Source organism: Pinus tabuliformis, chromosome 1_2 (assembly GCF_031772625.1).
Source record: "Pinus tabuliformis cultivar Carrire ecotype Pingquan chromosome 1_2, CPIR1, whole genome shotgun sequence".
Classification (NCBI taxonomy): Eukaryota; Viridiplantae; Streptophyta; class Pinopsida; order Pinales; family Pinaceae; genus Pinus; species Pinus tabuliformis.
Window position 1 is genome coordinate 283905923 of NC_142298.1, and position 26997 is coordinate 283932919.

General features: G+C 40.2%; 1 protein-coding gene across 1 annotated transcript in view; it reads left to right on the forward strand.

Annotated features, from left to right (window-relative positions):
* Positions 1 to 26997, forward strand: part of LOC149205435 (SNF2 domain-containing protein / helicase domain-containing protein / HNH endonuclease domain-containing protein) — a 460346-nt gene that overhangs the window by 146956 nt on the left and 286393 nt on the right. Inside the window, exon 8 of the mRNA XM_089397405.1 lies at positions 19439 to 19498. Within this exon, the coding sequence (XP_089253531.1) occupies positions 19439 to 19498 (60 nt within the window). The remainder of the gene's footprint in view (positions 1 to 19438; positions 19499 to 26997) is intronic.

A 26997-nucleotide genomic window follows, 5' to 3' on the forward strand; every position in this document is an offset into this window, starting at 1 on the left:
AACTGAACAGAAAAAGAACACTGCCTGTATAGTGAAAACATGAAAGAAATACTGTCAGATGTTGAATGATGATTGATCATAATCCCGCATCCTCCCCTCTTCTGTCTCTCTTATATGCCATCTATGTGAAAATTTCTGAATCTACACATCATAAATCCTACTGCAATCATTGGTTTATCATCTCCTACTTGTTTTTTTACGTTCAACAAGTTATTTAATTATTTAAATAGTGATGAAAACACTATTGCAGACTACACATACATACAGATCATGAACTGAAATAGAACGAGACAAATACACAAGGGACACTGTTATTTTTGGACAATTGTCCCCGAAAAAACCCAATGCGGGAAAACCGGTGCAACATATAGAGGGTTTGTATTATTAAGCATATTTCTGAATACAACTAGGGTGCCAAATCTGGCTCACCCAACAGGGAATAAACCCGGCCAACACCTGGATGAACAAACCCCACAGGTGACTGTGCTGTTCCTAGTGCTGGGCAGCGATGGCTGCTCCAAGCTCTGCGCTGGAACTGCGTCACCTTATCTAGGAGCTGCTCACTGCGTCACTGCGACCCCTTAGCCTCCACTGCATCATTGTGTAATTGCGTCACTGCGACACTGTGTAACTGCATCATTGCGACACTATGTCACTGCGTCAGAGCTCTCCCTCTACGCTGTCTCTCTTGCTGCCTTGCCTCTCTGCTATGTATTCTCGGCCTTGGACTGAAGTACCTCTGCCGAATTGCCGCTCTCACTACAACTCAAATCACCTATTTGATTTTCTCAGTAAACCACGCCCCAAAAAAATCGAACTGACTGATCTGTAAAGTGTATCTCCATTTGACCCTCAAGCCTCTTATACTTTTCCTGTTGATGAATCAACGATCGAGATTAAGTCCCTAATCAACGGCTAAGATTGAAATAGACTTGATCCTCGTCACTTAGAAGTTTCTCACCCATATTCTTATTAATACCCATTAATATTTTTATTTTCCTAAGTTTAGACTTAGAAACCCATTAAAAATATTAATTATTTTAATAACTCCTCATCTAGGTGGAATTTCTCCAAACGATTTCTGGGTTCTGGAGATCTCATGTATTCTAGCCCCTCCACAAAATTTCGGAGCTAGAGCACATCCGATGCTACCCAAAATCAACACTCCCTCTTAGCGAGGAATGTGCTCTAGTAACACTTCTCAACAGAATTACCACACTGATCCATTGCATCGGTCCTTTGTGCTACTGATGCTTGGCCTTATGGCCTTCACCCATTGCATTACTGCTTCCTGTACTGCTGCCCATGACTCTGCCACGACCACTGCTAAATCTACAACTCCATCTCAATATGCTGAATCATGCTGCCCATAACACTGCCATTGCTAACTGTTGCAGTGCAACTCAGTTGTTGAAAAGTAAGCAACTGAAACTTCACCCAAAAACTGACACGTTGGTCAGTATGGATGCCTCGTGATGCTGAAGCTACCTCTGCTGCTGCTGCTGCAAACTGCTCTGTGCCTCTCGCACTGCTACAACATCCACTGCACCGCCTCAGGCTTTGGCACTCTAGCTCTGCCACTGTCGCTCCATCACACCTCACTCCAACCGACACTCGTCATTTTGCTACTTTCGTTAAGGGCTCCCGTAGCCGTATGTGATCCAAGAGTTTGGGCACCTCAAAGATCCTGCCCCATCATGTAGTTCTCTTGACTACAACTCCATGTCGCCCCACCTCTTCTCCAGAGGTGCATGAGCTCTCATGGCACAATCATCATCCTCGCCTTCCCTGTCAGCTTACGTTGGAGCAACGTTCGAGTCAGAAGCCTCCTTCTTGTCCTTCTTTCGAGGGCACTGAGTGGCATAATGTCCAAGTTCCCCAAATTTGAAGCATCTGACCTTGGAAATATCCTTCTTCTTTCTCTTTTGCTACCCTTGCAGTCTCGATGATGCGAGAGTTGCATCCTCCTCCTCTCCCTTCTTGACCCGGGCTCCTTTGTCGCTACTCCCTGCGTTGGTCAACCTCCTTGTAGAGCCTCAAACTTGCACTTGATTATCCATCATTACCTACAGCTTTTCTTCACTTATCCCTCTCTTTTGCTCTATTTTCTGCCCAGATCATTACATTTGATGTCTCTAAGCATAATTAGTTAACTTTGCTTATGTTTTACTGTTGGTTTAGATTTTTGACATATAAACAGAGTTTCCGCAGCTGTTCAGCAATTCCGCAGCTGTTCAGCAATTCTGCAGCTGTTCAGAGATTCCGCAGCCTTTTTGTTGTTTGATATGCTCCACGTGTCTTCTCAAGGAACGAGCCACATGGGCATGTTGGGTTGGATGTACACATGGATCGTATGCTATTGGTTGAGCCAAACCAGTCACGTATGCCCTTGGTCAACGCAGGTATTCCCTCGGTCAAACGGTCAAGTTCTAAACGGTGGCATGGGAGCCGTGAGCAGTTGGGACACGGAACTGTAGCTGGCACCTCCTCCATGCCACGAGGACAGCTAAAGACAGAATCCAAGCATAGATTTGTCTCCCATGATGACCGTTTCCCTCAAAAGTGCACGGGGTTGCCTACGTGTTTGCTGCACAAGTTAATTAGCTAAGACTGCGTGTTGCTGCGCAGTTAATCAGTTAGGCTGTAGTTGCTTAGTTCACGCAGAGAGTAGTTGCCTCTGTGCTTATAAATAAAGCGTGTGCCAACGCTTATAGATTAGCTTTTTGAGTATTGTAATTGCTGCGCTGATTCTGTTATAAAAACTCTGTTTTAGAAGGCTGTTCCTACAGCACTTTTCACTGTATTTTGACATGCTGGTTTTATAAAAAGAAGACTGTTCTGTTCACCTTTTCGTAGCTGATCTTTTAAGTTGGTTGCGTGGATGGAGGGCCCCCATCTATGACAGCCCGTGTACATAGTGTTTGGTTTCATTTTCATGCTTTCAGCAATCTTTATTTCTTTCATCATGTATGATAGTGTACCATTTGATCTTATGTCATTTCATTTCCAGCCTTTATTTTAAACTGATCAGTATTGTTCTTTTGCAGGTTTTTAACCCGGGATTGTTTTTGTCTTTGTGTATTTGCTTTATATCTGATGGTATTTTCAGTTGACAGATTCAAAGTTGCTGCCTTTACTCTATTTTCATAGCTGATTTCTAGTTTAGTTTCTCAAAGTTGTATGTTAACATATGGATGGTCTCTTTATCATAAATTGTTCATCTTTAAGAGATCAGATTACTAATAAATTATAGCTGGCTTTGAGTACTTTTTAGACTAATCTTTAACTACTTTCTAATCGTGCTTCACATAATTCCATGTGCTGAAAGCAGAGAGTTAGGAAGAGTCGAACATTATAACTAGTCTTTAAAGTAGATTTTTCTTATTTTTGATCACTTTTTAAACTCATCTCTAACTACTTCCTAATCGTGTTTTACATAGTACCATATGTTGGAAGCAGAGAGTTAGGAAGAGATAAACATTATCATTGGTTTTTAAAGTGATTTTCTTACCTTTTTATTTGCAGCAGCATGAATGGTGTCTAGTGCCATTAGAAAGTGGTTCTTTGCTTTCAGTTCATTTCAAGTTATTTATTTCTTTCAAGCTTTTTTCTTTGCAAGTTTAGAAGGTAGTTAGAAATCACCTGTAACACACACTCACTCATCTAGAAATCACCTTACACACACACTCACTCATCTAGAAATCACCTTACACACACACTCACTCATCTGTTTATAAAAACTCCATTCCATCTTAGGAAGATAAATTGACCACAAACAACACCCCCAAACGACAAAAAGGTCTAAGAGGTTGCTTTAAGTACATATAGTACACCTTCACTTCATCAGCTTACGAGCCCCGGGTTGACAATTAATGACATCAATTTAGAAACACTAAATTGACTAAACATTTTGGCGCCGTTGCCGGGGAAGTGAAATTAAGTAGCCATATTCTTAGAAAAAAAAACATAAAAATTTCAAGGAAAGAAGTTGATAACCTATCTAAGTATGCTCTCCTCTTGCACTTCAAGGTGATCTGGAGGATCAGAAAAGAGAAAGTTATTGATTTGGTAGTTTCTTGAGTATGCTCTCTTCTTGCACCTAGAGTGAACTGGAAGATCAGAAAAATAACTATTAACTTGACTTGAAGAAAAATAATAAAAAAAATGACATGCATAGAGCTAGAGATTCTAGGGGAAGGTTTTTAGCTAGAGCTCGAAGTTCAATTTTTACAAGTCCATCTGCTTCAAGGGATAGACAAGAGACACCTCCCTTATCTCCAACCGACACTCCTAGTCCTAGAATTCCTGGAATTCAAGAGCCAAGAGTTGACTCTCCTACACCTTCTATTGAATTTGAACCAGGAAGAGATTCTTCTCTTTCTCCTACAGAAAGACCAATTGTAATTGAGGAAGTGGAATCATCTGAAGAAGAAGGAGAAATCTCTTCTCATTCACCTTTTGTAGAGGAACCAGAAGATTTTGAAATCCCTAGGAGAACCATCATGGCAGAGGAAGAAGGAGGTGGTAGAGGTAGAGGAGGAGGAGGAAACAACAACAACAATAATGGAGGTAGAGGTCCCCTTGGAGGAGGAAATACAGATGGGGATAATTCATTTGGGTTTCCCATTGTTAATGAGGATTCCCGAGCCACTATGAAAAACATATCACCATCTGTCCTCCCAAATTTCCATGGGTTAAGGATTGAGGACCCTGAAACATTTTTATTTGAGTTTGAAGTGGTGTGTCGAACTTATGACTACCTGGATGACTCTCAGAAACTCAAATTGTTCCCTTCAACACTGAAGGATCAAGCCTTGAAATGGTTCATGGGGTTACTCACTCAATCCATTAGGTCTTGGGATGAAATGAAACAGACATTTTTGGATAGGTATTTGGACTATTGTATGCCTACTAATCACAAGGACGAGGTTTTTAAAATGATACAAAGAGAAGATGAGAGCTTAGAAGATTTACTTGAAAGATTTCAATATAACTTGAAAAGAGCAAAAATGAGTAGCTTGGATGAAGAGACCTTAAAAGCCCTCTTATTAAAAGCCATTAGGGATGAATGGATAGATATCTTAAACATGATGGGGAAAGGGGATATTTCTCAACTTTCACTCAATGATATAGCAGAACTTTGTATCCATCTCTCAAGAGGCAAATCAAAAACTCAAAAAGGGCCTAGAGATCCTTCTCTCCTTAGAGCAAATAAATCTGCAACAGGATCAGTAAGTAGGGCTGAAATCGGCAATATGCTTGATGAATTCAAAACTGACATCTTAGGGAGTCTTAGTGAACAACTAGATACCCTTAAGATTCACAATAAACAAAAAGCAGAAGCTGAGGCTTTGGCCATTTTTTGCCCGAAATGTAGAAAGAAACATGCTTTAAGGGAATGTCCCTTGGACACACACGTTGTAGAAACATGTGTAATTTGCTCAGAAACTCATGAGACTAAGGATTGTCCTTCAATACCTGGCCTCAAAGCAGTCTTTCAAGAGGATCCAGATACACTTGAATCTCTCTGTTTTATTGCAAGGAGACCTTGGCAAGGGCAACAGAATCAAGGGTTTAACAACTCTATGAATTCTCAATCCCAACCAAATTGGAATCCTTGGCAACAACCTTGGCCTCAACCTCAAAATGCTTTTCAAGCATGGATGCAAAGCATGCAAAATCCTTATGGGAGATTTGCTCAATTCTATCAATATCCTCCATCATTTCAGAATCAGCAGGCTCCACAACTTCCAAATCAAGGTCAACAACTATCATTGCCATACCCTCAACAACAACAACCTCCTCCACAAAATCAAAATTCTCAACTATCGCTTCAATCCCAACAGAAATCAAATCAACTTCCCTCTCAGCCATTACCAAATCCAAATAATAGGAACCCTCAAAATGCTTACATGATGGAAGGTCAACCATTCCCTACCTATATGGTTGTTCCTCTCAATGAAGTACAACTCAGATCAGGTAGAATCTTAGATCAACCTTCTACAAGTGTTCAACAACCAAGCATTTCTGAGGAAGAATCTCTCAAAGTCAATAAGGGTTCTGAAGTATCACTTCAAAACCAAAATATCCAAAAAGAAAAAGAAAAAGAATCAACCTCTACAACTCCCATAGTTGAGCAACCTACACCTTTAGCTACACCTCCTTTTCCCGAAAGATTACAAATTGACAAAGGAGTGGAAAAGCAAATATGGGTGCCTGACTATAGTTTTCTAGATGAATTGAAGAATGTCTGTATCAAGATCCCCTTGTTACAAGCCATTAAGGAAATTCCTATTCTAGCGAAGACAATAAAGGAGTTGAGTTTGAAGAAAACAGGAAAGAGAACCAGAGATACTAAAAGGATACATCTAGTTGGAAAAATTGCAGACATTATGATGGGTAAGATTACCATGCAAAAATATGTGGATCCCGGTAGCCCTATTGTCAAAACTCATATTAATGGGGTTGAAATCCCAAATACTTTGATTGACTTAGGAGCCGCGATCAACATCATGAGTAGACAGACCATGGATCAGTTAAAGCTTCCTAACCTTCTATTTACACCTACTTTACTGCAGCTTGCAGATAGATCAATCATTAAACCTGATGGTGTATTGGAAGACATTCCAGTCTCCCTAGACTCTTGGGAATATCCAGTTGATTTTATGATTTTAACTCCCAAGAACAATCTAGGAGGACATCCTCTTATCTTAGGAAGACCTTGGTTAGCAACAGCTGATGCTTTTATCAGTTGTAGGTCTGGGGACATGTATATATCAGATGGTAATTCCACCAAGAAATTCAACTTGTATCCTCCAGCAAAGGAAATAACAGAAATAGGAGAAGATGAGTGGGTTGATGATGAGGATACTATTCAACCTGTTCTAATCATCTCTGAGATCAGTGAGGATAGTCAAATTCTAAATACATTAGAAAATTTTGAAATACCTTTAGAATATGACTCTACACAGTTTCAGTTAGATGCAGACATTGAATATCTCTCCTCTAGACAGATGTCTCTCTTCTCAATGGAAGAGTTTGGTAGTTCTACAGTTGAAATCCTTCCAGGAAAAACATTGAACATTAACAAAAACTTGGAAAGACCACAACAAGAAGAATTAACTAAACTTTTGCAAAAACATTCCACTGCATTTGCATGGGAATACACTGACATGAAAGGAATCGATCCTAAGACTTGTATTCATCACATCTATATTGAAGAAAACAGCAGACCTATTAGGCAACCACAAAGAAGGATGAATCCAAACCTTAGGGAAATCGTGAAAGAAGAACTCCAGAAATTGCTTAAGGTAAACTTCATTTACCCCATTTCAGATAGCCAATGGGTTTCTCCCTTGGTTATAGTGCCCAAAAAGAATGGTAAATGGAGAGTTTGCATTGATTACCGAGAATTGAACAAGGCAACCTTAAAGGATTATTTCCCTCTACCTTTTATTGATCAGGTACTAGACACTTTAGCAGGTAAAAAGTATTTCTCATTCTTGGATGGTTTTAGTGGGTATAATCAAATTCAGGTAGCACCTGAAGATCAAGACAAAACCACATTTACTTGTCCTTGGGGAACTTTTGCCTACCGAGTACTCCCTTTTGGATTGTGCAATGCACCCGCTACATTTCAAAGGGCTGTACTAGGAATCTTTTCAGATCTGATTCATGATTGTGTAGAGGTATACATGGACGATTTCACAGTTTATGGTAATACATTTGAAGAAGCTTTGGAAAATTTGGAAAAAGTACTGATAAGATGTAAGGAAACAAATCTTTCTTTAAGTCATGAAAAGTGTTTTATGATGTTTACTGAAGGGATTGTTTTAGGACATCATATTTCAGGAGATGGGATTAAGGTTGATAGATCTAAAGTTGAAGTCATCTCTAAGTTACCTGTTCCAAATTGCCAGAAAGATGTTAGAAGTTTTCTTGGGTTTACTGGATACTACAGAAGATTTATTGAAAACTTCACTAAGATAGCATCTCCTCTTTTCAAATTACTTACCAAAGACTGTGAGTTCAAATGGGATCCTGAATGTCAATCTGCCTTTGAAGCTTTAAAGACTAGAATATCTGAAGCACCCATCTTAAGGGGGCCAAATTGGAAACTCCCTTTCCACATTTCTACTGATGCTTCAGATACAGCTCTAGGAGCTGTTTTGGGACAAAAGGATTTGATCCCTTATGCCATTTATTACACAAGTAAGAATTTGACTCCCACTGAGTTAAATTATACTGTTACAGAAAAAGAGTTCTTAGCTGTGGTACATGCGATCAATAAGTTTAGACACTACATAACCGGCTATGAAACCTTTGTCCATACTGATCACTCTGCCATAAGATATTTAATGAACAAACCTGTTACCAATGGTAGAGTTACAAGATGGCTTTTACTCTTACAAGAATTCAACATTACTGTGTTAGATAGACCTGGAAAACAAAACACAGTAGCTGATTTCTTGTCTAGAATCCAAAACACTAATGAGGATTCTCCAGTAGAAGATAAGTTTCCAGATGAATACTTGTTTGCAGTAACTACCAAGACTCCTTGGTATGCAGATATGGCTAATTATCTAGTTACAGGGAAGCTACCTCTACACTTATTTCCTAATGAGAAAAGGAAAATCATTCAGGAGAGTTCACATTATTCTTGGATTTCTAATGAATTGTTCAAAACAGGGCCAGATTGTATAATCAGAAGGTGTGTTCGGGAAGATGAAATGCCTGACATCCTTAAGGCATGTCATGATGAACCATGCGGCGGGCACTTTGCTGACAAGAGGACAGCCTATAAAATCCTTTCTCTAGGATATTATTGGCCTTCTCTCTTTAAAGATGCAAAGCAGTATGTTAGAAGGTGTGACAGCTGCCAAAGAGTTGGGAGACCAACTCCTTCAAATGAAATGCCACTACAGCCTCAGGTATGCATCGAACCCTTTGAGAAATGGGCTCTAGATTTCATTGGACCAATTAATCCACCATCAAAGCAAAAGAAGTATATACTGGTTTGTACTGATTATGTTACTAAGTGGGTAGAAGCCAAGGCATTGCCTTCTGCCACTGAAAATTCAGTTGTTCAATTTCTTTTTGAGGATATTTTCACTCGTTTTGGTGTCCCAAGGGAAATTGTAACAGATCAGGGCAGCCAATTTACATCTAAATTGATGGAGAAGCTGATGGAGGAATATAAGATCAAGCACAGAACATCTACTCCCTACCATCCGCAATCCAATGGCCAAGTGGAATCTACCAATAAAGTTCTTGAAGGCATTATCACCAAGACTGTTCATCTTCATAGAAGAGATTGGGCGGAAAGGCTTCCTGAAGCCTTATGGGCCTATAGAACTACATGGAGGAACACAACAAGACATTCTCCCTATGAACTTGTTTATGGGAAGGAAGTCCTGCTCCCCATTGAGTTCCAAATCAAGACCTTCAAGATGGCAGTCCAATTGGGAATGAGCCTCTCAGAAGCCCAAAGACACAGAATGGACCAGCTAAATGAGCTAGATGAAATAAGACAAGATGCAATTCTAAGGACCGATCTAGTTCAGCACCAAAGATTTAAATGGCATGATCGTCATATCAAAGAAAGAAAGTTTCAGAAAGGAGATTGGGCACTATTGTTTGATTCAAAGTTTAAGGACTTCAAAGGAAAATTTCAAACTCATTGGCTTGGGCCATATGAGGTTGATGAAGTCTTTAGTAATCGAGCAGTTCGAGTGAAAACTATTGATGAATTTCATACTCCTCTTATTGTGAATGGCCATAGATTGAAAGTCTACCAGAGGCCACTCTCAAAAGAGGAATTTGTCAAGTTGTTTAAAGAAGATTCTGCAATCAGGTTGGTGGAGAAGGATTCTTCTCCTCCATCAGCCTAATCTTTGGTTTTTGAAAAAAAAAAAAAAAAAAAAAAAAAAAAGAGAATAAATGTATAAGCCTGAAAACCAATCTCTGATTGGCAGTCTTATGCAGAAAACCTGAGGTGAAAATCAGGGTCACCTGACACCTCATGTTTTCCAAAAAAATATCTCTCTCTTCCATCTCATTTCGCCATTTCATCCACTTCATTCACCATCTCATTCATTCAATCACTCTCACTCCACCTCATTTCTTTTCATTCATCCATCCATTACATTCCATTCCACCAATAAAGTCATTGTCAGATTTATTTTTACACAGCTAAAGTTGTTTTGTGCAGTCAGAAGGGTATTTCTGCAGTTTCTGCAGCTGAGGAGCAATTCCGCAGCCAATATCCCAATTCCGCAGCCAATACACTTTCTGCACCTGCATAAAAAAAAAAACACAGTTTGTTTAAAGAAGGAATCTGCAGTCCAAAGGTCATCATCAAACATTGAAAGGTCATGTAGCAGCAACAAACAATGAAAGGTTGATTTCAGATAAGCAAAAGGAATCAAAACACGGACACCTAAGGTATGATTTAATTTCTAAACCTACGGTTATAACATTTTGCATAGTTTACGGGTTGTGTTTTTTGCCATTCAATGTAATGATTGCCAATCTCTCTCCATTACTCGACCAGAATCCCCGTATCTCTCAACCTTAACAGCCACCATTCATCACGATTTAAAAGCCCACACACGGCTGCGTTTCCATTTAAATTTTCGTACCTAAGTGACGTAGACAATTGTACTACGACTCTCTGCGTTATGATTCCGCAGCCAAATGTACACTCATGACCGAAGTTGAAGGACTTAACCGTTTCCTTCCATCATTCATAACCCTCCTACGCATGTAGTATCTCACTCACGCAGTTGTTTCACTTCCGCATTTTCCTTCCTTTCCACTGCTCTGCCTTATTCACCACTCTGTCATCGTAACCATACTCTGTTATGTTTATCTCCTCTGCTAAACTTTGACCACTGTTGTGAATGTATTACGGCTGTTGTGTTGAAGCCGTAAGTCTACTGTGTGGAAACCACTGTTGAAGCCGTAAAGCTGTTGAGTTAAAGCCACTGTTGAAACCGTATAACCCTTCCTCAAGAGTATTAAAACAGAGCTAGAGAATCAATGGGTAAACTTCTGAGGGCAGAGCCAGAGGGCTCCAAATTTCTGGAAGGATATCCCCAAGTCAAAGACCCTTTGCAAAAGGCAAATTGGCTCCAGTGCATTCAAAAATTCAAGGGTTATCATAGAGAGGTCACAAAGACTTTTGCACGTTCTTTCAAAGAGAAAGACAACCAAGTGGAGATAGGAGATCTGAAATTCACAGTCACCGAGAGCAGTTTGGCACAGGCCACTTCACTACCACAAACTGGAGAGAGATGGTTCAAAAACCGATCAGTACAAGACCAGCAATGGAAGCAAATTCTGAAGAATCCAGATATGGACACTAGCATCTTTACAAAAGGAATCCCTGTTAATCTTGTCAAAGAAGAATGGACAGCTCTGCTTCTACTAGTACAAAAATTCTTTACATGTGAGGGAAGGTTTGGAGTTCTATATGTTTATCATGCCAAAATTATGATGCATTTCTTAGGAGAGCATGATATTAACCTTCCATACTTTTTACTCTCAAGCCTTAGAAAAATGTGCTCAATAGTCCAAAGAAACCCAAGAAACATTGAGCCACATTTATACCATCATGGGCTTGTCAAAATACTAGTTGAAGAACAGTTAAAGGCCAAAAGGGATACCTGGGAAAGATTTCTTGTGAGAAACCACTTCGAAGAGGCAGGAGAAGCCTCTGTGCCTAGAAAGAGTAGAAGAAAAAGAGAAGAGGTTACCCCTGAAACTGCTGTCCAAGACCTTGTTGAAGAAGAAAATGTTGGCCATCATTCTGAACATGAAATTGACCCTGAACCTGCTGTAGACATTGATCAAACAGCCCAAGGAATCATTACAGAAACCCTGCAAGAAATTGTACAAGAAGCTGCTCAAAAGAAAAAGGAGAGTAGGAAGAAACAAAAGAAAGATAAAGGAAAAGCCATAGCCCAAGAAACCTACCTTACTCCTGAGAATTCCAGTGAAGAGGACACTCAGCCATTGGCACATAGGTTGGCCCAACTTCATGAGGCTGCCCTTTCCAAGAAGATGCAAAAACAAAAACAGAAGCAACAAAAAGAAAAACAGAGCATCACCATCGTGAGAAGGAGCAGCAGGTTACAAAGCAAAATGGGGAACAAAGAGTCATTCTTTATTGACTTGAGCACACCTACAAAGGTTGCTACAAGACTTGACTTTGAGAAAAGCTCTCCACATGTTGAGCAGGTTGAGACTAACCCTCCACGTGAGGAAAGCCCTTTTGAGCATGAGCCTGAATTTGAACATGAACCTGAATTTGAGCATGAGCCTAATCCAAAGAGGTCACCAGAGATTGACCCAGACCAGCAGAGAGTATATAACTACTTGGAAACATTAGAACAAGCTGTTGCTGGTCCAAGCACTATTCTACCTCTTGAACAACAAGTTCAATCACTGAAGCAAGAAGTATTTGAGCTAGAGGTACTAAATCGCCACATCAAACAAGAAAATGAAAGACTGAAGGAACAGAGCAATGTGGACAAGATGGTCCAAGATAATACCATGCTTCATATGGGCCTTTGGCAAAAGGAAAACAAAAAGCTCAAGAAGAGATGCAGGAAGTTGAACAGAGCTTTGATCAATTTAAAATTCAGGTGTTTGATGAAAAGACCAAGAGTCAATGTGGCCACACAGAGGAAGAAGAGAAGACTAGATGTCTTAGCAGAGGCATCTCAGCAGGTGGATTGAACAATGTTTTCGTTGCATGAGGACATGCAACACCCTCGTAGTGGGGGTATGTAGAGCCTCAAACTTGCACTTGATTATCCATCATTACCTACAGCTTTTCTTCACTTATCCCTCTCTTTTGCTCTATTTTCCGCCCAGATCATTACATTTGATGTCTCTAAGCATAATTAGTTAACTTTGCTTATGTTTTACTGTTGGTTTAGATTTTTGACATATAAACAGAGTTTCCGCAGCTGTTCAGCAATTCCGCAGCTGTTCAACAATTCCGCAGCTGTTCAGAGATTCCGCAGCCTTTTTGTTGTTTGATATGCTCCACGTGTCTTCTCAAGGAACGAGCCACATGGGCATGTTGGGTTGGATGTACACATGGATCGTATGCTATTGGTTGAGCCAAACCAGTCACGTATGCCCTTGGTCAACGCAGGTATTCCCTCGGTCAAACGGTCAAGTTCTAAACGGTGGCATGGGAGCCGTGAGCAGTTGGGACACGGAACTGTAGCTGGCACCTCCTCCATGCCACGAGGACAGCTAAAGACAGAATCCAAGCATAGATTTGTCTCCCATGATGACCGTTTCCCTCAAAAGTGCACGGGGTTGCCTACGTGTTTGCTGCACAAGTTAATTAGCTAAGACTGCGTGTTGCTGCGCAGTTAATCAGTTAGGCTGTAGTTGCTTAGTTCACGCAGAGAGTAGTTGCCTCTGTGCTTATAAATAAAGCGTGTGCCAACGCTTATAGATTAGCTTTTTGAGTATTGTAATTGTTGCGCTGATTCTGTTATAAAAACTCTGTTTTAGAAGGCTGTTCCTACAGCACTTTTCACTGTATTTTGACATGCTGGTTTTATAAAAAGAAGACTGTTCTGTTCACCTTTTCGTAGCTGATCTTTTAAGTTGGTTGCGTGGATGGAGGGCCCCCATCTATGACAGCCCGTGTACATAGTGTTTGGTTTCATTTTCATGCTTTCAACAATCTTTATTTCTTTCATCATGTGTGATAGTGTACCATTTGATCTTATGTCATTTCATTTCCAGCCTTTATTTTAAACTGATCAGTATTGTTCTTTTGCAGGTTTTTAACCCGGGATTGTTTTTGTCTTTGTGTATTTGCTTTATATCTGATGGTATTTTCAGTTGACAGATTCAAAGTTGCTGCCTTTACTCTATTTTCATAGCTGATTTCTAGTTTAGTTTCTCAAAGTTGTATGTTAACATATGGATGGTCTCTTTATCATAAATTGTTCATCTTTAAGAGATCAGATTACTAATAAATTACAGCTGGCTTTGAGTACTTTTTAGACTAATCTTTAACTACTTTCTAATCGTGCTTCACATAATTCCATGTGCTGAAAGCAAAGAGTTAGGAAGAGTCGAACATTATAACTAGTCTTTAAAGTAGATTTTTCTTATTTTTGATCACTTTTTAAACTCATCTCTAACTACTTCCTAATCGTGTTTTACATAGTACCATATGTTGGAAGCAGAGAGTTAGGAAGAGATAAACATTATCATTGGTTTTTAAAGTGATTTTCTTACCTTTTTATTTGCAGCAGCATGAATGGTGTCTAGTGCCATTAGAAAGTGGTTCTTTGCTTTCAGTTCATTTCAAGTTATTTATTTCTTTCAAGCTTTTTTCTTTGCAAGTTTAGAAGGTAGTTAGAAATCACCTGTAACACACACTCACTCATCTAGAAATCACCTTACACACACACTCACTCATCTGTTTATAAAAACTCCATTCCATCTTAGGAAGATAAATTGACCACAAACAACACCCCCAAACGACAAAAAGATCTAAGAGGTTGCTTAAGTACATATAGTACACCTTCACTTCATCAGCTTACGAGCCCCGGGTTGACAATTAATGACATCAATTTAGAAACACTAAATTGACTAAACACTCCTCATCTCATCTTGTCGAAGAGCTGCCCACATCTCCTCCTCCCAACTGAGGAGAGTTGCTCTACCCATGATATCTTGGACAAATGTCCCCTAGTCCTCGGTGACTGCATTCAGGGCAGTCCTGACCATGAACTCAGGATCTGGTGTAGACCTCACGGAAGTCAAGTGGTCGCGAATCCCTTGCAACCTGAGGAGGAAGGGATCGATCTCCTCTCCCTTTTGCATCTGGTACTGTCTCAGCTAATTTTCTAATAGCATCTTCCGCTGGACGGAAGTGCCCTGGTACAAGGTGGTCAGCGCTTCCCACATCTCCCTTGTTGTTTCCTTCTCAGCAATGTGTGATACTACATGATCTTTGACCTCGTCTAGGATCGTGCACTTGGCCTTCGCCTGGGCCTCCTCGTACTTCTTTAATGGATTAGCGTCGACCGAAACAACAACTACTTTCAAGGCGTAGTCCTTGATGCAATTTTTGTCCAGGACTGCTAGGATTTTGGCCTTCCAGATGACAAAATTGGAAGCTCCATCCAATCTGTCTTGATCCCTCAGTCCATTGACTGCCATCTCTGCTCAACAAATATAGGACATGTTCTCTTCTCCCTCTCCTGCTGCTAATCCAAGAAGACTTGGATCTGGATTTCTTTGGCACAAGAAACCCTCTAAGGAACAAGCTGCTTTAGACTCCCTCTGAGTCCTAATTTCCTTCACGAAAATCTTCTGGCCAAATGTCGAATCACTCCTCTCCAATCCTCCTCTGCTGTTGAAACACGGATCTAGATTTGTTTGGTTAGAAATCTGTCAAGGCAGTGACTCCCTCTACCTTGGCTCTGTCTCCACAGACACTGTTCTGCACCAACAACAACAACGTCCCACCAACTCCTCAGATTGAATCTGCTCTGCTCCCTCAGTCTCGACAACTAAAGAATCTGAGCTCCTCTGGCTCTGTGAAATCACTGCGTGAGCTAGATTAGCTCCTCTTGGCCACTGCGTCACTCCTTCCTGGTCCAGAAAGATGATGTGGCTTTGCGTGAGCCTGATCTGCCCCTCTTTGCTTCTGCGCTGGCCTAGACAGCTGACGCAGTTACTGTGTGGGCTCCTCCCAGCTACTGTGTCACCCTCACCTGACTCAGAATGCTGGCACAGGCACTGCGTGAGCCTCTACGTCACCTCTTTTGCATTGCGCCACTCTCACTTTGTGTCTCTGGCTCTGGAACAACATTGTCACTCAGGACAGCCACCTTTCTGCAGCAAATTCTCTGGATCTCCCAGCTGCTGTCTTCAGTGCCCTATGATCTGCAATGCTCTAATACCATCTGAAAATTTCTGAATCTACACATCAAAAATCCTACTGCAATCACTGGTTTATCATCTCCTACTTGTTTTTTTTTACATTCAACAAGTTATTTAATTATTTAAAGAGCGATGAAAGCACTGTTGCAGACTACACATAAATATAGATCATGAACTTAAATAGAGTGAGACAAATATACAAGGGACATCGTTATTTTTGGACAATCGTCCCGAAAAACCCAATGCGAGAAATCGGTGCAACATATACAGGGTTTGTATTATTAAGCAGATTTCTGAATACAACTAGGATGCCAAATCTGGCTCACCCTACAGAGAATAAACCCGACCAACACTTGGACGAACAAACCCCACAGGTGACTGCGTTGTTCCTAGTCCTGGCAGCGATGGCTGCTCCAAGCTTTGCACTGGAACTATGTCACCTCCTCTAGGAGCTGTTCACTGCGTCATTGTGACACTACGTCACTGCGTCACTGTGACACTGCGTCACTACGACACTGCATCATAGTTCTCTCTCTAAGCTGTGTCTCTTGGTGCTGCTCTGCCTCTCTGCTATGTATTCTTGGCCTTGGATTGAAGTCCCTTTGCTGAACTGCCCCTCTCACTGCAACTCACATCACCTATTCGATTTTCTCCGCAAACCACACCCCAAAAAAATCGAATTGACTGATCTCTCAAGTGTATCTCCAATTGACCCTCATGCCTTCTCTTATACTTTTCGTGTTGATGAATCAACAGCCAAGATTAGGTCCCTAATCAACGACTAAGATTAAAACAGACTTGATCCTCGTCACTTTGAAGTTTCTCACCCATATTCTTATTAATACCCATTAATATTTTTATTTTCCTAAATTTAGACTTAGGAACCCATTAAAAATATTAATTATTTTAATAACTTCTCATCCAGGTGGAATTTCTCCAAACGATTTATGGGTTCTGGAGATCTCATGTATTCTAGCCCCTCCACAAAATTTCAGAGCTAGAGCACATCCGATGCTACCCAAAATCAACAATATGCCCATATCGTGTTGTAGACCCTCCTTAGAAAGGATATCTGCCTTTGTGTTTCGTTCCTTGAATATGTGGCAAACAGAGATGAGATCAAAACCTTGTTTAATATTTAAAATTCTTCAATGAGTGGAAGCAAAGTATGATTTTGACATCTCTGTACTTCATTAAACCAATTTATGACATTTAAAGAATCACCAAAAACTTGCACTGTATCAATTCCAATTTCCCAAGCCCAACATAATAATAATTTCAGTGAGAGGAGTTCTGCAAGGTTGTTTGTTCTAGTTCCAAGGGCAAACTGATGCTTTTAAGGTTTTGTGGCTATTGATGTGTATAACTAGACCTGTCCCGCATCTGTTTTGTGCATCGGACACTCCATCAAAATAAGCCCACAGGATCAGTGGTTTTATTTGTTTCCCTCTTATAATTCGAGGAGATGGGGTTGCTGATATATATATATATATATATATATATATATATATAAGAAGAAAAACAATTGTGAAATCCATTATAAATATTGGAAAAGACTTATTTAAAAAAAAAATCCAAATTACAAGTCAAGATGAGTTCCACATATAAGCCAACATTTTGGGCTATATGTCCATTTTGTGCAACACAAATTATGTATTTGTGGATTCCTACAAATTGCGAAATATGTTGTCCAAGATGTGGGAAATTATTTAGTATAGAAGAATGTCAAAGTGATGAGCTGATGCAAATTAAAAGATTAGAGGAAGAACTCAGAAAACGTGAACAAAAAATTGATGTATCAAAAAAGAAATAGAAATACCTCAAAGATATGTTATATAACGTGTCAAAAGAAATAGACGATGAAATTGTGCGTCTAAGTGACCATAGTCAAAAATTACTTGCAAAGGTGAAGAAGTCCAAAGATGCAAAGAAAAAATTAGAAGAAGAAAAGGAATGTCTCGAGAAGAAATTCAATGAGAATCTATCAGAAAAGGAAGAAGAAATTTGCACTTCAAAATCATTAATCAGAAGTTAATAGAACAAATTAGAGATTTAAAAAATGAAAAGCTTGAACGTCAAAACACTAAGAATAAGGCTAATGAATAAAAAACTGAAGAACTCTTATGTCTTAGAAATCATAAACAAAGTCTACTCACTCAAATTAAGAAACTTAAAAATGATAAGAAATCATTGAAGAACTTATCGCAAAAGAAGCATCACAATCTTCAGACATAACAATCAAAGTTGAAGAAAAAGAACGAATACCGATCCAGTCAATATCACAACTCAAGAAGATGACAAACCAATTGAATTTAAAACATATTTGGATATTGCAGTTCAGATGATGGAAATTCGAAGTGAATATTTTGTAACCAACTCAACATCATTAGTACTTGAAGTAAATCAAGAAATTGCCACACTCATGATAAGAGAAAGTCGGATCACAAAAACTCCATATTGACACCCAAGTCATAAAAGAAAACAACTCAATAAGTTTGCAGATAGATATCACTCAGACCAAAAACAAATGGCTTATGTTCCAAAGAATGTCTTTGTCACTGCAATTCAGTGTTGTGATAAAAATCCATCTCAAGTTTCTAGTAACCACAAGATTCCACATAAGATTGATTTAGGATGGTCAAACCCCTTCTTAGTTCGACAATTTTATTTATCACTCCAAGGACCCTATCATCAAAGACATAAACTTGAAGATTTCCGAAAGTTGCGAATAGATTACAAGTCAAAGAAACAAGAGGACACACCTTGTCAGCAAAAAGCTTCGAGGACAAAACTTTTTGAAGAGGAAGACAATGTTATGAATAAAATATATTTAAATAACAATAGTCATAATAATAATTAATTAAATAATAATTAGTACTGAAGAGGCATGTCTAGGGGGACATGACCATTCATGAAGGGGCACCTGCCTACGTATATAAGCGGGCCCTCATTTGAAACAATTCAATTAACATCTCATATCTTATGTACATTCTTATATAATATATTTGTCCTATCATGGATATTTATATATTTCAGATTCTCTGAGTATTCTGTTGCGTTTATAAACTTTGTTCATAACATTTTGTTGGGCTGCCTAGTGGTTGGACAAGAGTGAAATCTATGCTACTGTAGTTGATATTTCAGATTCATCCATAAGGCTGAAAATTAAAAGGTAGTAGATCCGAGGAACCTCAAGTAAATAAGGTGAAGTTTCTGAGTTTGTCTTAGGCACAGATTTAATGAAATTTCCACAATAGTCCTATGAATTAATTTTTTTCTGTTAGTTTGTGATTTGATCTGTTCTTGGTCGGTTGTTTAACTTTTATATACGTTGAGTGTTCATTTGGAAATGTTTTTGCTCATCGATTTTATTTATATATTTTGTGTTATGGTTGTTATTTTAATTATATACAGGATTTCTCAAAGGGGTTTTGCTCATTTGGAAGTGTTTTTGGTCATTGATTTTATTTGTATATTGTCTTATGGTTGTTATTTTAATTATGTACAGGATTTCTCAAAGGGGATTCGCTTGCAAGAACTTAATGTGCTATTGAGGGAAACTATCATGGTTTGTATAATTTCTATTTTGCTGCAATCCTTATCTCGCACCCATTTAGCTGCAAAGAAAATGTAAATGCCTTTGGTAGTTTTTTCATTTCACCCTCTCTCCTTGCATTAGAAAAGTCCACACTTTGTATGTTAATTCTTTTATGGTCCTTATCATGGAATTAAATCAATGCACAAACATTTGACTTTGATTTATTTTCTTCTTAATTTTGCTCAAATTCTGGCATTTTTACTTTATCGAGTTATTGTTAAATGAACAACAAAAGTACATATTTTAAAAGAAATACAAACATGTAATCTGATATTTATCTAGAACACAAAATAATTTGAGGTAGTAAAAGTTATATATGTTTTTGGAATGGGGGTTCTGACTCACAACTATGTGTAAGACGTAGGGCATTCCTAGGAGCAATCTATTGATGGACATCAAAAAATTATCTTATCTTATCGTATTTTATTTATATTCTCATTGTATCCTATGATATTTTGGCCGTGGCACATGCTCTTTGGATTGTAGAGTGGCTTTGAGTTGTCGGGCAGGGACATGTTTTGTGCATGGTAGATTCATTCTCGACATGGTGATCTATGAATTTGAGGTCATGGAGTAGGCATAGTTTTAAAAACCGGCGGAAAAAACCGGTAACCGGCCTAACCGGCCGGTTGGAGGCCTGGCCGGTCCGAACCGGCCCTTCTAACCCAGTTTCCTCCCTCACTCGCCCAAAATACAGCCCTAACCGGTAAAAACCGGCCGGTTTAGGGCGGAACCGGCCGGTTTATAGCTAACCGGCCGGTTCCGTCCTAAACCGGCCGGTTTATGGACAGGCCGCCGGTAAAAGGAAAAAGCGCTGCGGTTTTGGCTGTTAGTGGTGGTTTAGGGGTTTTGGGGGGCAGGGAAACGTGTTTTCCCTCTAAAAACACCCTCACACTTGCTATAAGACACCCCTCTCACTCTCATTTGTCTCACACAACTGATTTGGAGTGTTTGTGAGTGTTTGTGAGTTTGTTTGTGAGCTTGGAGAGTGTGGAGTTTTTGCTGAAGTAGTCATCTTGGAGTTGGGTTGGAGCTATTTTGGAGATAGTGTGTAGCTGTCAGTGGAGTTGCCATCTTCAAGAGGAGGCTAAGGGAGCTAGTTTGCATTTCCAGGTAAGGATTTGCACTTGATAATTCCTCATTTGAGTCTGCTGTCCATGAATTTTTTTTTGTGTTATAAACTTCTCACTTCTATGATCTACCATCCAGGGAGTCATCATGCCTCCAAAAGCCGAAGATACTGCATGGGCTCATTGTGATATGATTGATGGCAAAATGATCTGCAAATATTGCCAAAAATCCATTCAAGGAGGGGGTATTAACAGGTTCAAGGAACACTTGGCTGGGATAGGAGGCCATGTAAAGCCATGTGGAGCACCAAATGAAATAATAGGGCATATTAGGGCAGAATACCTTCAGAAGTTTGAGACTCAAGTCACTGAACCAATAGAGAAGTTTGTGGCTACACAGTTTGGGAGTCGAGACTCAACCAACTGAGTTTGATCATGATGACTGAGACTCATGAGAAGTTTCAACTTCAAGTGATAATGTTGATCACTATTATAGTATTGCTATTATCATATATGTAGAGTCTAGAGTCTAGACTGAAGTCTTGTAGTAGGCCACTGGCCCCATAGTTTGTAGGCTTTATTTTTGCACTCTAGTGGCCATTTAGAGCCTCATTGCTTATGTATTTTGTCGATGATATGTATTGCACTCGGTGCCATTTTGATATATTCACCTTTAAGGCTTTACATGGTATATCAATGAGCAATCTTTCCATATTTTGTCTCTATTGGCTTGGAATCATGGTTTTAAATCTTAAAAATAGTTTTTTTCATTAAAAAATAATTATTTAATGTATTTTTCTAAAACCGGTTCGTTTAGACCAAACCAGTCCCGGTTAGACCGGTTCCGGTCGGTAAACCGGTTCATTAGGTGGACCGGTCCGGTCACCGGTTCCGGTTTTAAAAACACTGGGAGTAGGCCAAGTAGAAGAGCCAAGAATCTTTGTCCCTTAAATTAACTTTTATACGGCATATGATGGAGTTGATAGTTCTAAATTCCTACATCATGATCATGTTGCAATGACTTCATTTTGGTTCTTGATGTGTTTCCGGTTTAGATCACAAGGAGATTGTAGATTGACGACAAATACTTCAATAAACCCTAAGCTTGCCAAGCAAATGATATAACCACACATTAACAATAGATATGGATCCATACCAATGTTGGAAAAGTCGGCATTGGAATTAAAAATTGGCAAGGGTCTTGTTAACCACTCAAATTGCATTTGAAAAGTTGTCGAAGACTCCATGACCAAAGCACATTTAAGGTATTCCTGCACCATCAAATCATGTCAGAATTCTAGAATTCCAAAAATTCATTTGCTTCTTCTCTTTAGTCTATTGTATGGGTTCCACAACCCTACAGGGATTTTGTAAAAATGATTATAGTATAATGAAAGAGTCCTGTAACAGATCTAGTTAGCTTACGACTTTATTAGCAAGTGAGTTCACTCTAGGGAGTTTTTTTTCCTTAGCTCATTATTTGTGTTTTTCAACACTTATAATCAGTTAAGTTTTTCTCCAAGATATACCCCAAAGTTAGAGCCCTAGTGTCCAGAGTCGATGTATATTACTATACTACATCATCTCTAAAGTTTTGCGGGATTTGGTCGAGTCTAACAACAATTTTTTAATTGTCAAAATTTCCTGCTGGACGAGAATTTTGTATGTGAATTTGATATATGATGTAATAAGTGTTGTCTATAGAAGTTGTAGGGGGTATGAGTAATCAAAATTAGACCTCTACACCTCAACTTTATATTTATAGACACGTTGAGAGTGGAAAAATATGTATTTACCCCTCAAATCCTATTTTTTTTCATTTTTTGGTAAACAGCTGACAAATAATTAGCCAGAAAATAAAATGAGAATTCCCTCCAAGTGGAAAATGATTAAAAGATGAAGTGGACTTTCCCAGGAAGGGAGTCAAGTAAAAAAGTGATGGAATCTTCACAAATCAAGCAAAAGAATTACCAAGAAAAATTCGTTGGTCCTCCAACACAACCAGTGGTCCAAGAAAATCAAATTTGTTGGAGAGCTGGTCCAAGTTGGTTGATTTGAATGAGAATTTTTCGAGGAAAAATGAGGAGAAAATTTCTAAAGTGGTCGAAACCGCTCCAAAATTATTTTTTCACTCCAACCATTTACCATTTGGGCCAAACATATCTCTCTCATGGAGATTTGCGTAGGGGCATCAAGGGTTCGAGTTAGCGAGCCGTGTTTTTGGTTGGATCTAGACTTTTCATCATGGGGCCAAGACATTATCCACTTGGAGGGGATCTCCTCTCTTATTTTTCTATAAATTGAGTCTCTAAGGTCTTCATTGTATCATCAATTGTAAAATCGAGCTCTTGGCTAAGCGAAGCTCTGTAGGATTCTTGTACTGGAAATTATTTTTGATCTAATAAAGAAAGTATTTGGGGGCACATGCTTTGTGGTGTTATTCTTCTACGTTTATGGTAAATTTATTCTGTATTATTTGCTCTTAATGCTCTAACACGATTTTATCTATAATTTGTTAGTATTCATATGCCACTTTTTGGATTAATTTACGCAAGTTACCTTGTGTAATTTTTGGATTAGAGAAACAGTCTAGATCTAGAAGCACTAGTGGGTTTTCAGTTCAACCCCTAGTCTTCTTTTTCATTGTGCTATTTAATCCCTTGCGGATCTAACAAAATCTGTAATATTCCTAGTGGGAAATATTAAGTGATAACAACAAATAAAGCATAAACATGAGACCATAAAACTAACACACTAGCATAATGACAAATTGCACAAGAAATTGTACCAAGAGATGAGCCATTTTTTTAACTAAGGAAACAAGGTACATATAAATGAAGAAGAGCAACTTGGGCTTGCTACAACAAGCTAGTCAAGTCCCAGGTGAAAATGGAGCTGCCCAAGTGCTGGAAACTGCTCTCCCCAAGTCTCTGCGTTGGCCTAGTAAATTTTGCTACTACTGCTGGAATGGAATTGGTGTTTCGACCCTCTAAGTTGCTCGGAAAATTCCAAGAAATTAACTGGAGCCTCCTCACAAGGAACCCAGAATAACCCATAAAAATCTCACGGACCCAAGTGGTGGAAATGGTCCTGGAGTGAACTGCGCCCTTCTCCAATAATTTTTGTTGCTGACTGCTGACTAGAACACTGATTTCTGCTAGAAATACTGCCCAGAAAATTCTACGAAATTAACCCTGAACTCCTCTCACCAAACCCACAAAAACCCAGAAAGGGTTTGGGTTGAATCCACCGACCCTCGGTGACCCCCAACAAGTGCAAATCGCCCAATCTGGCCAAAAAACACCCCACAGTTTGATATTACAGAATTATGCCCAAATCTACCACTGGCTAAATTCTCCCTTGAGGTATACCTCCAATCTCCGACCCTTATCTCTCCACAATTCTTCTCCCTTCTTCCCTTGTGCAGGCTAAGCCAGAAACCCCTATGCACTTCCAAATGAAGAGAATTTCGTCCCACAAATTTGTTGCTCTCTATCCCTGCAAAATCACCACAAAATTCCCAGCTCCAACTAGGAAAATCTTCTTACAAATAACCTAGACTCCAACTCGCTGTATGCTGGACCACAATGAATAACTTGAATTGCCTCTAGGCTCAGGGATACACAGAGATGGGAATATTCGTGTCAATGAAGCTCTATGAAAGCCCAACAATGTACTCTTTGAATTCCCAACTAGGGAGGCACTCGAAGATGGGGTTGAATTCCGTCTGGAATTGCTGTGTGAAACAACACTCTACCCTTGCGCTAAACAACTCCAAGATAATATGAAGTGTTAAGTGTAATGGTCAAAAGATGATCCCCAAAATGATCCCCTCCTTTCATATTTTCTCTCCATCCTTCTAAACTCTTTTTAATATTATTTTATTGGTGGGGGCCATTTTACACTTAGTTACTTTTTCGACCATTTTAATAAAATAATAATTTGCCGCCAATCTGCAATAAAATAATACTTGCCACCTTTCTCGAAAATACTAGTTGCCACTTTTAATTAATATTACCAAAATAGGGCAAAATTCCCATGCCCACAAAATTGTTGATATTATAATCCTCCCCACCAAAAATTGCTCGTCCTCAAGCAATGCTCGGACAAACACTCTCTCTATCAATTGACCCAGATGGCTACTGCAAACGATACTCGGGTCCCAAATATGCCACTGAGTCATCCCTATCCCCAGCACTAGCTAAGGAGTCCCTCGATACCAAGGTCCCAAGCCATCTTGATCAACGTGAAGCACCCCTTGCTCCACTCACTGTCCAACCTGGTACAGGCACCCGAAGCCCTCTGCATACTGTTAGTAAGTAGAGCATCATGATAATATAAAGTCCTGATCAACTCGTCGTGCAACTGCTCTACTGAGTCATCCATCTCATGCACTCCAAGGGTGGACTCCTGAAGATACAATCCAACCCCGGTGGAGATGAATCCTTGCTCGCATGAGCTTTGCCTGATCTCCTCCTGTTGATCATCCCTCCATGCTAGTGAAATCCCCCACGCCAACAATGAATCACTAAAATCCAATGGAAGATCAGAATGATCTTCCCCAATCGAAACCAACTCATCCCTAAGGGTAGCTGAACTGTCAAGTACTGTGACGCCAAGGTGCCATTCCCATTGCAGGATGAAACTGTGCTACTGACCCTGGGATACTTTGGTCATGACTGACTACCCAACATGCTCATACTAGAGCCTCTTGTCCTGTAACGCTTGGCTAAAATATATGTGATGATCGAGGTTATGCCCAACCTGCCCAAGCGACTCGACAATGCCAGAGCCTATCACTCCATGGTTGGCCTAAATCCTGAGCAATGACCTGCCTCGCCATATGATGAAGGCCTCGGTGATCCCCCATGTGTCAATCTGAGAATGAATTAGATCACCGACTATCTTGACCGTACTCACTGAGAAATGGAGTGTCCCAACAATAAACTAGATCCCTTACCCCATAGCCATACTAGAGGTCCACAACTCCCAATCCTCACTGCTTGTTGTAGTGACATGCAACTAGCTACTGGGACTCCTCTGTGCCTCGTCTCTGACCCTTGTATGTATCCAATAGATGGGCACCAAGCATCAAGAATTTGTCCCGCGTATGACAAATTGCTCTGCTCTTGCCAAGCCACATGGTGAAACCTGCTATCCCAGCTCTTAATGTACTTGGATACTACCTGGAGCCTAGGCATCCTCCTGCCAATGAGGACTACCATCCCCTGTACCTCATGCTCACATAACACCTCGGGCTGTCCTGCCGATAGTGCACCCTGCAGCTCCCTCACGGTCACCTCCCTAAGCCTGCACCTATCAGCTTGTGCCCTGACCAAATGCCACCACTGAGAAGTCTCTCCCTGGATACTCTGTGTCCCAACTAACTGTCTCGAGCGAGCCTCTCATGTCTTGTTGCTCGTGATGAAGGTGTCAAGGGACAACATCCAACTCCTCTATGCCTACAAATAATGTAGAAGTGAGAGAGGCATGCGAGTCCCCATGGATATCATCAAATGATGCTCATCCACATCCTCATCGATCCTGGGTGATTGATACCCAATGGCATGCCTATCGTCTCTATCAGGCGGTCTCCCTGGTGGTAATGCTCCAAAATCCCAATGGGAAGCATCACACATCACTACATACAACCAAGCATCCCTGCGCTCCCCTGCATAAGAACATGTATCTCTGTGCCCCTTGGCACACGAATGCACCCAGTTGCACACCTCTGTGCACTGTTGGACACCACTACCAACCGCCATAACATCCTGAATCATCTGGTATCCCTCCTGTGACGAAGTAGCTGTCACTCCATGCGAAACCTCAAGGTGATGTGAATTGCTCCTCCTACTCCACAGTGCAAGCCCGCACAACACGACACTCCTCCATGCGCCTCTGTGCTCCTCGGCAGAACACTGAACTTTGTGGCATGACTTTGCGCACCACCGAACACTTATGCCAACTGCCACGCCACCCTGCATCCTCGGCCATCCCACATGCGTCCATTCATCTACTACTTTGCTAGTGAATCAACTACATGCTAACGAAAATGATACTACTGCGCCTAGCTTTAGTAGCTCCTGTGTCCAATATGCTAATAAGAGAACACCGTCTCTATACAATGCCCTAACTAATGACCTACTGATGGCACCTCCTCCGACCAACCCTTGCCAGAGTATGTTGATCATCCTACAATCCCACGTATGCCCAACATCCCTGGACAACCCGCGAAGTCTGCTTGCCCCCTTGTCACTCCAACTCGAAGCTAGTGCTGATGGAGATCTAAAAGTGTGCGGACGCTCGGTCACCGGATCCATCACACTGCTAATACCATCACTAACCAAGCTCATGTTGTGACGAGGAATCCCACTTGGATCCCAACAACAATCTGGCCCT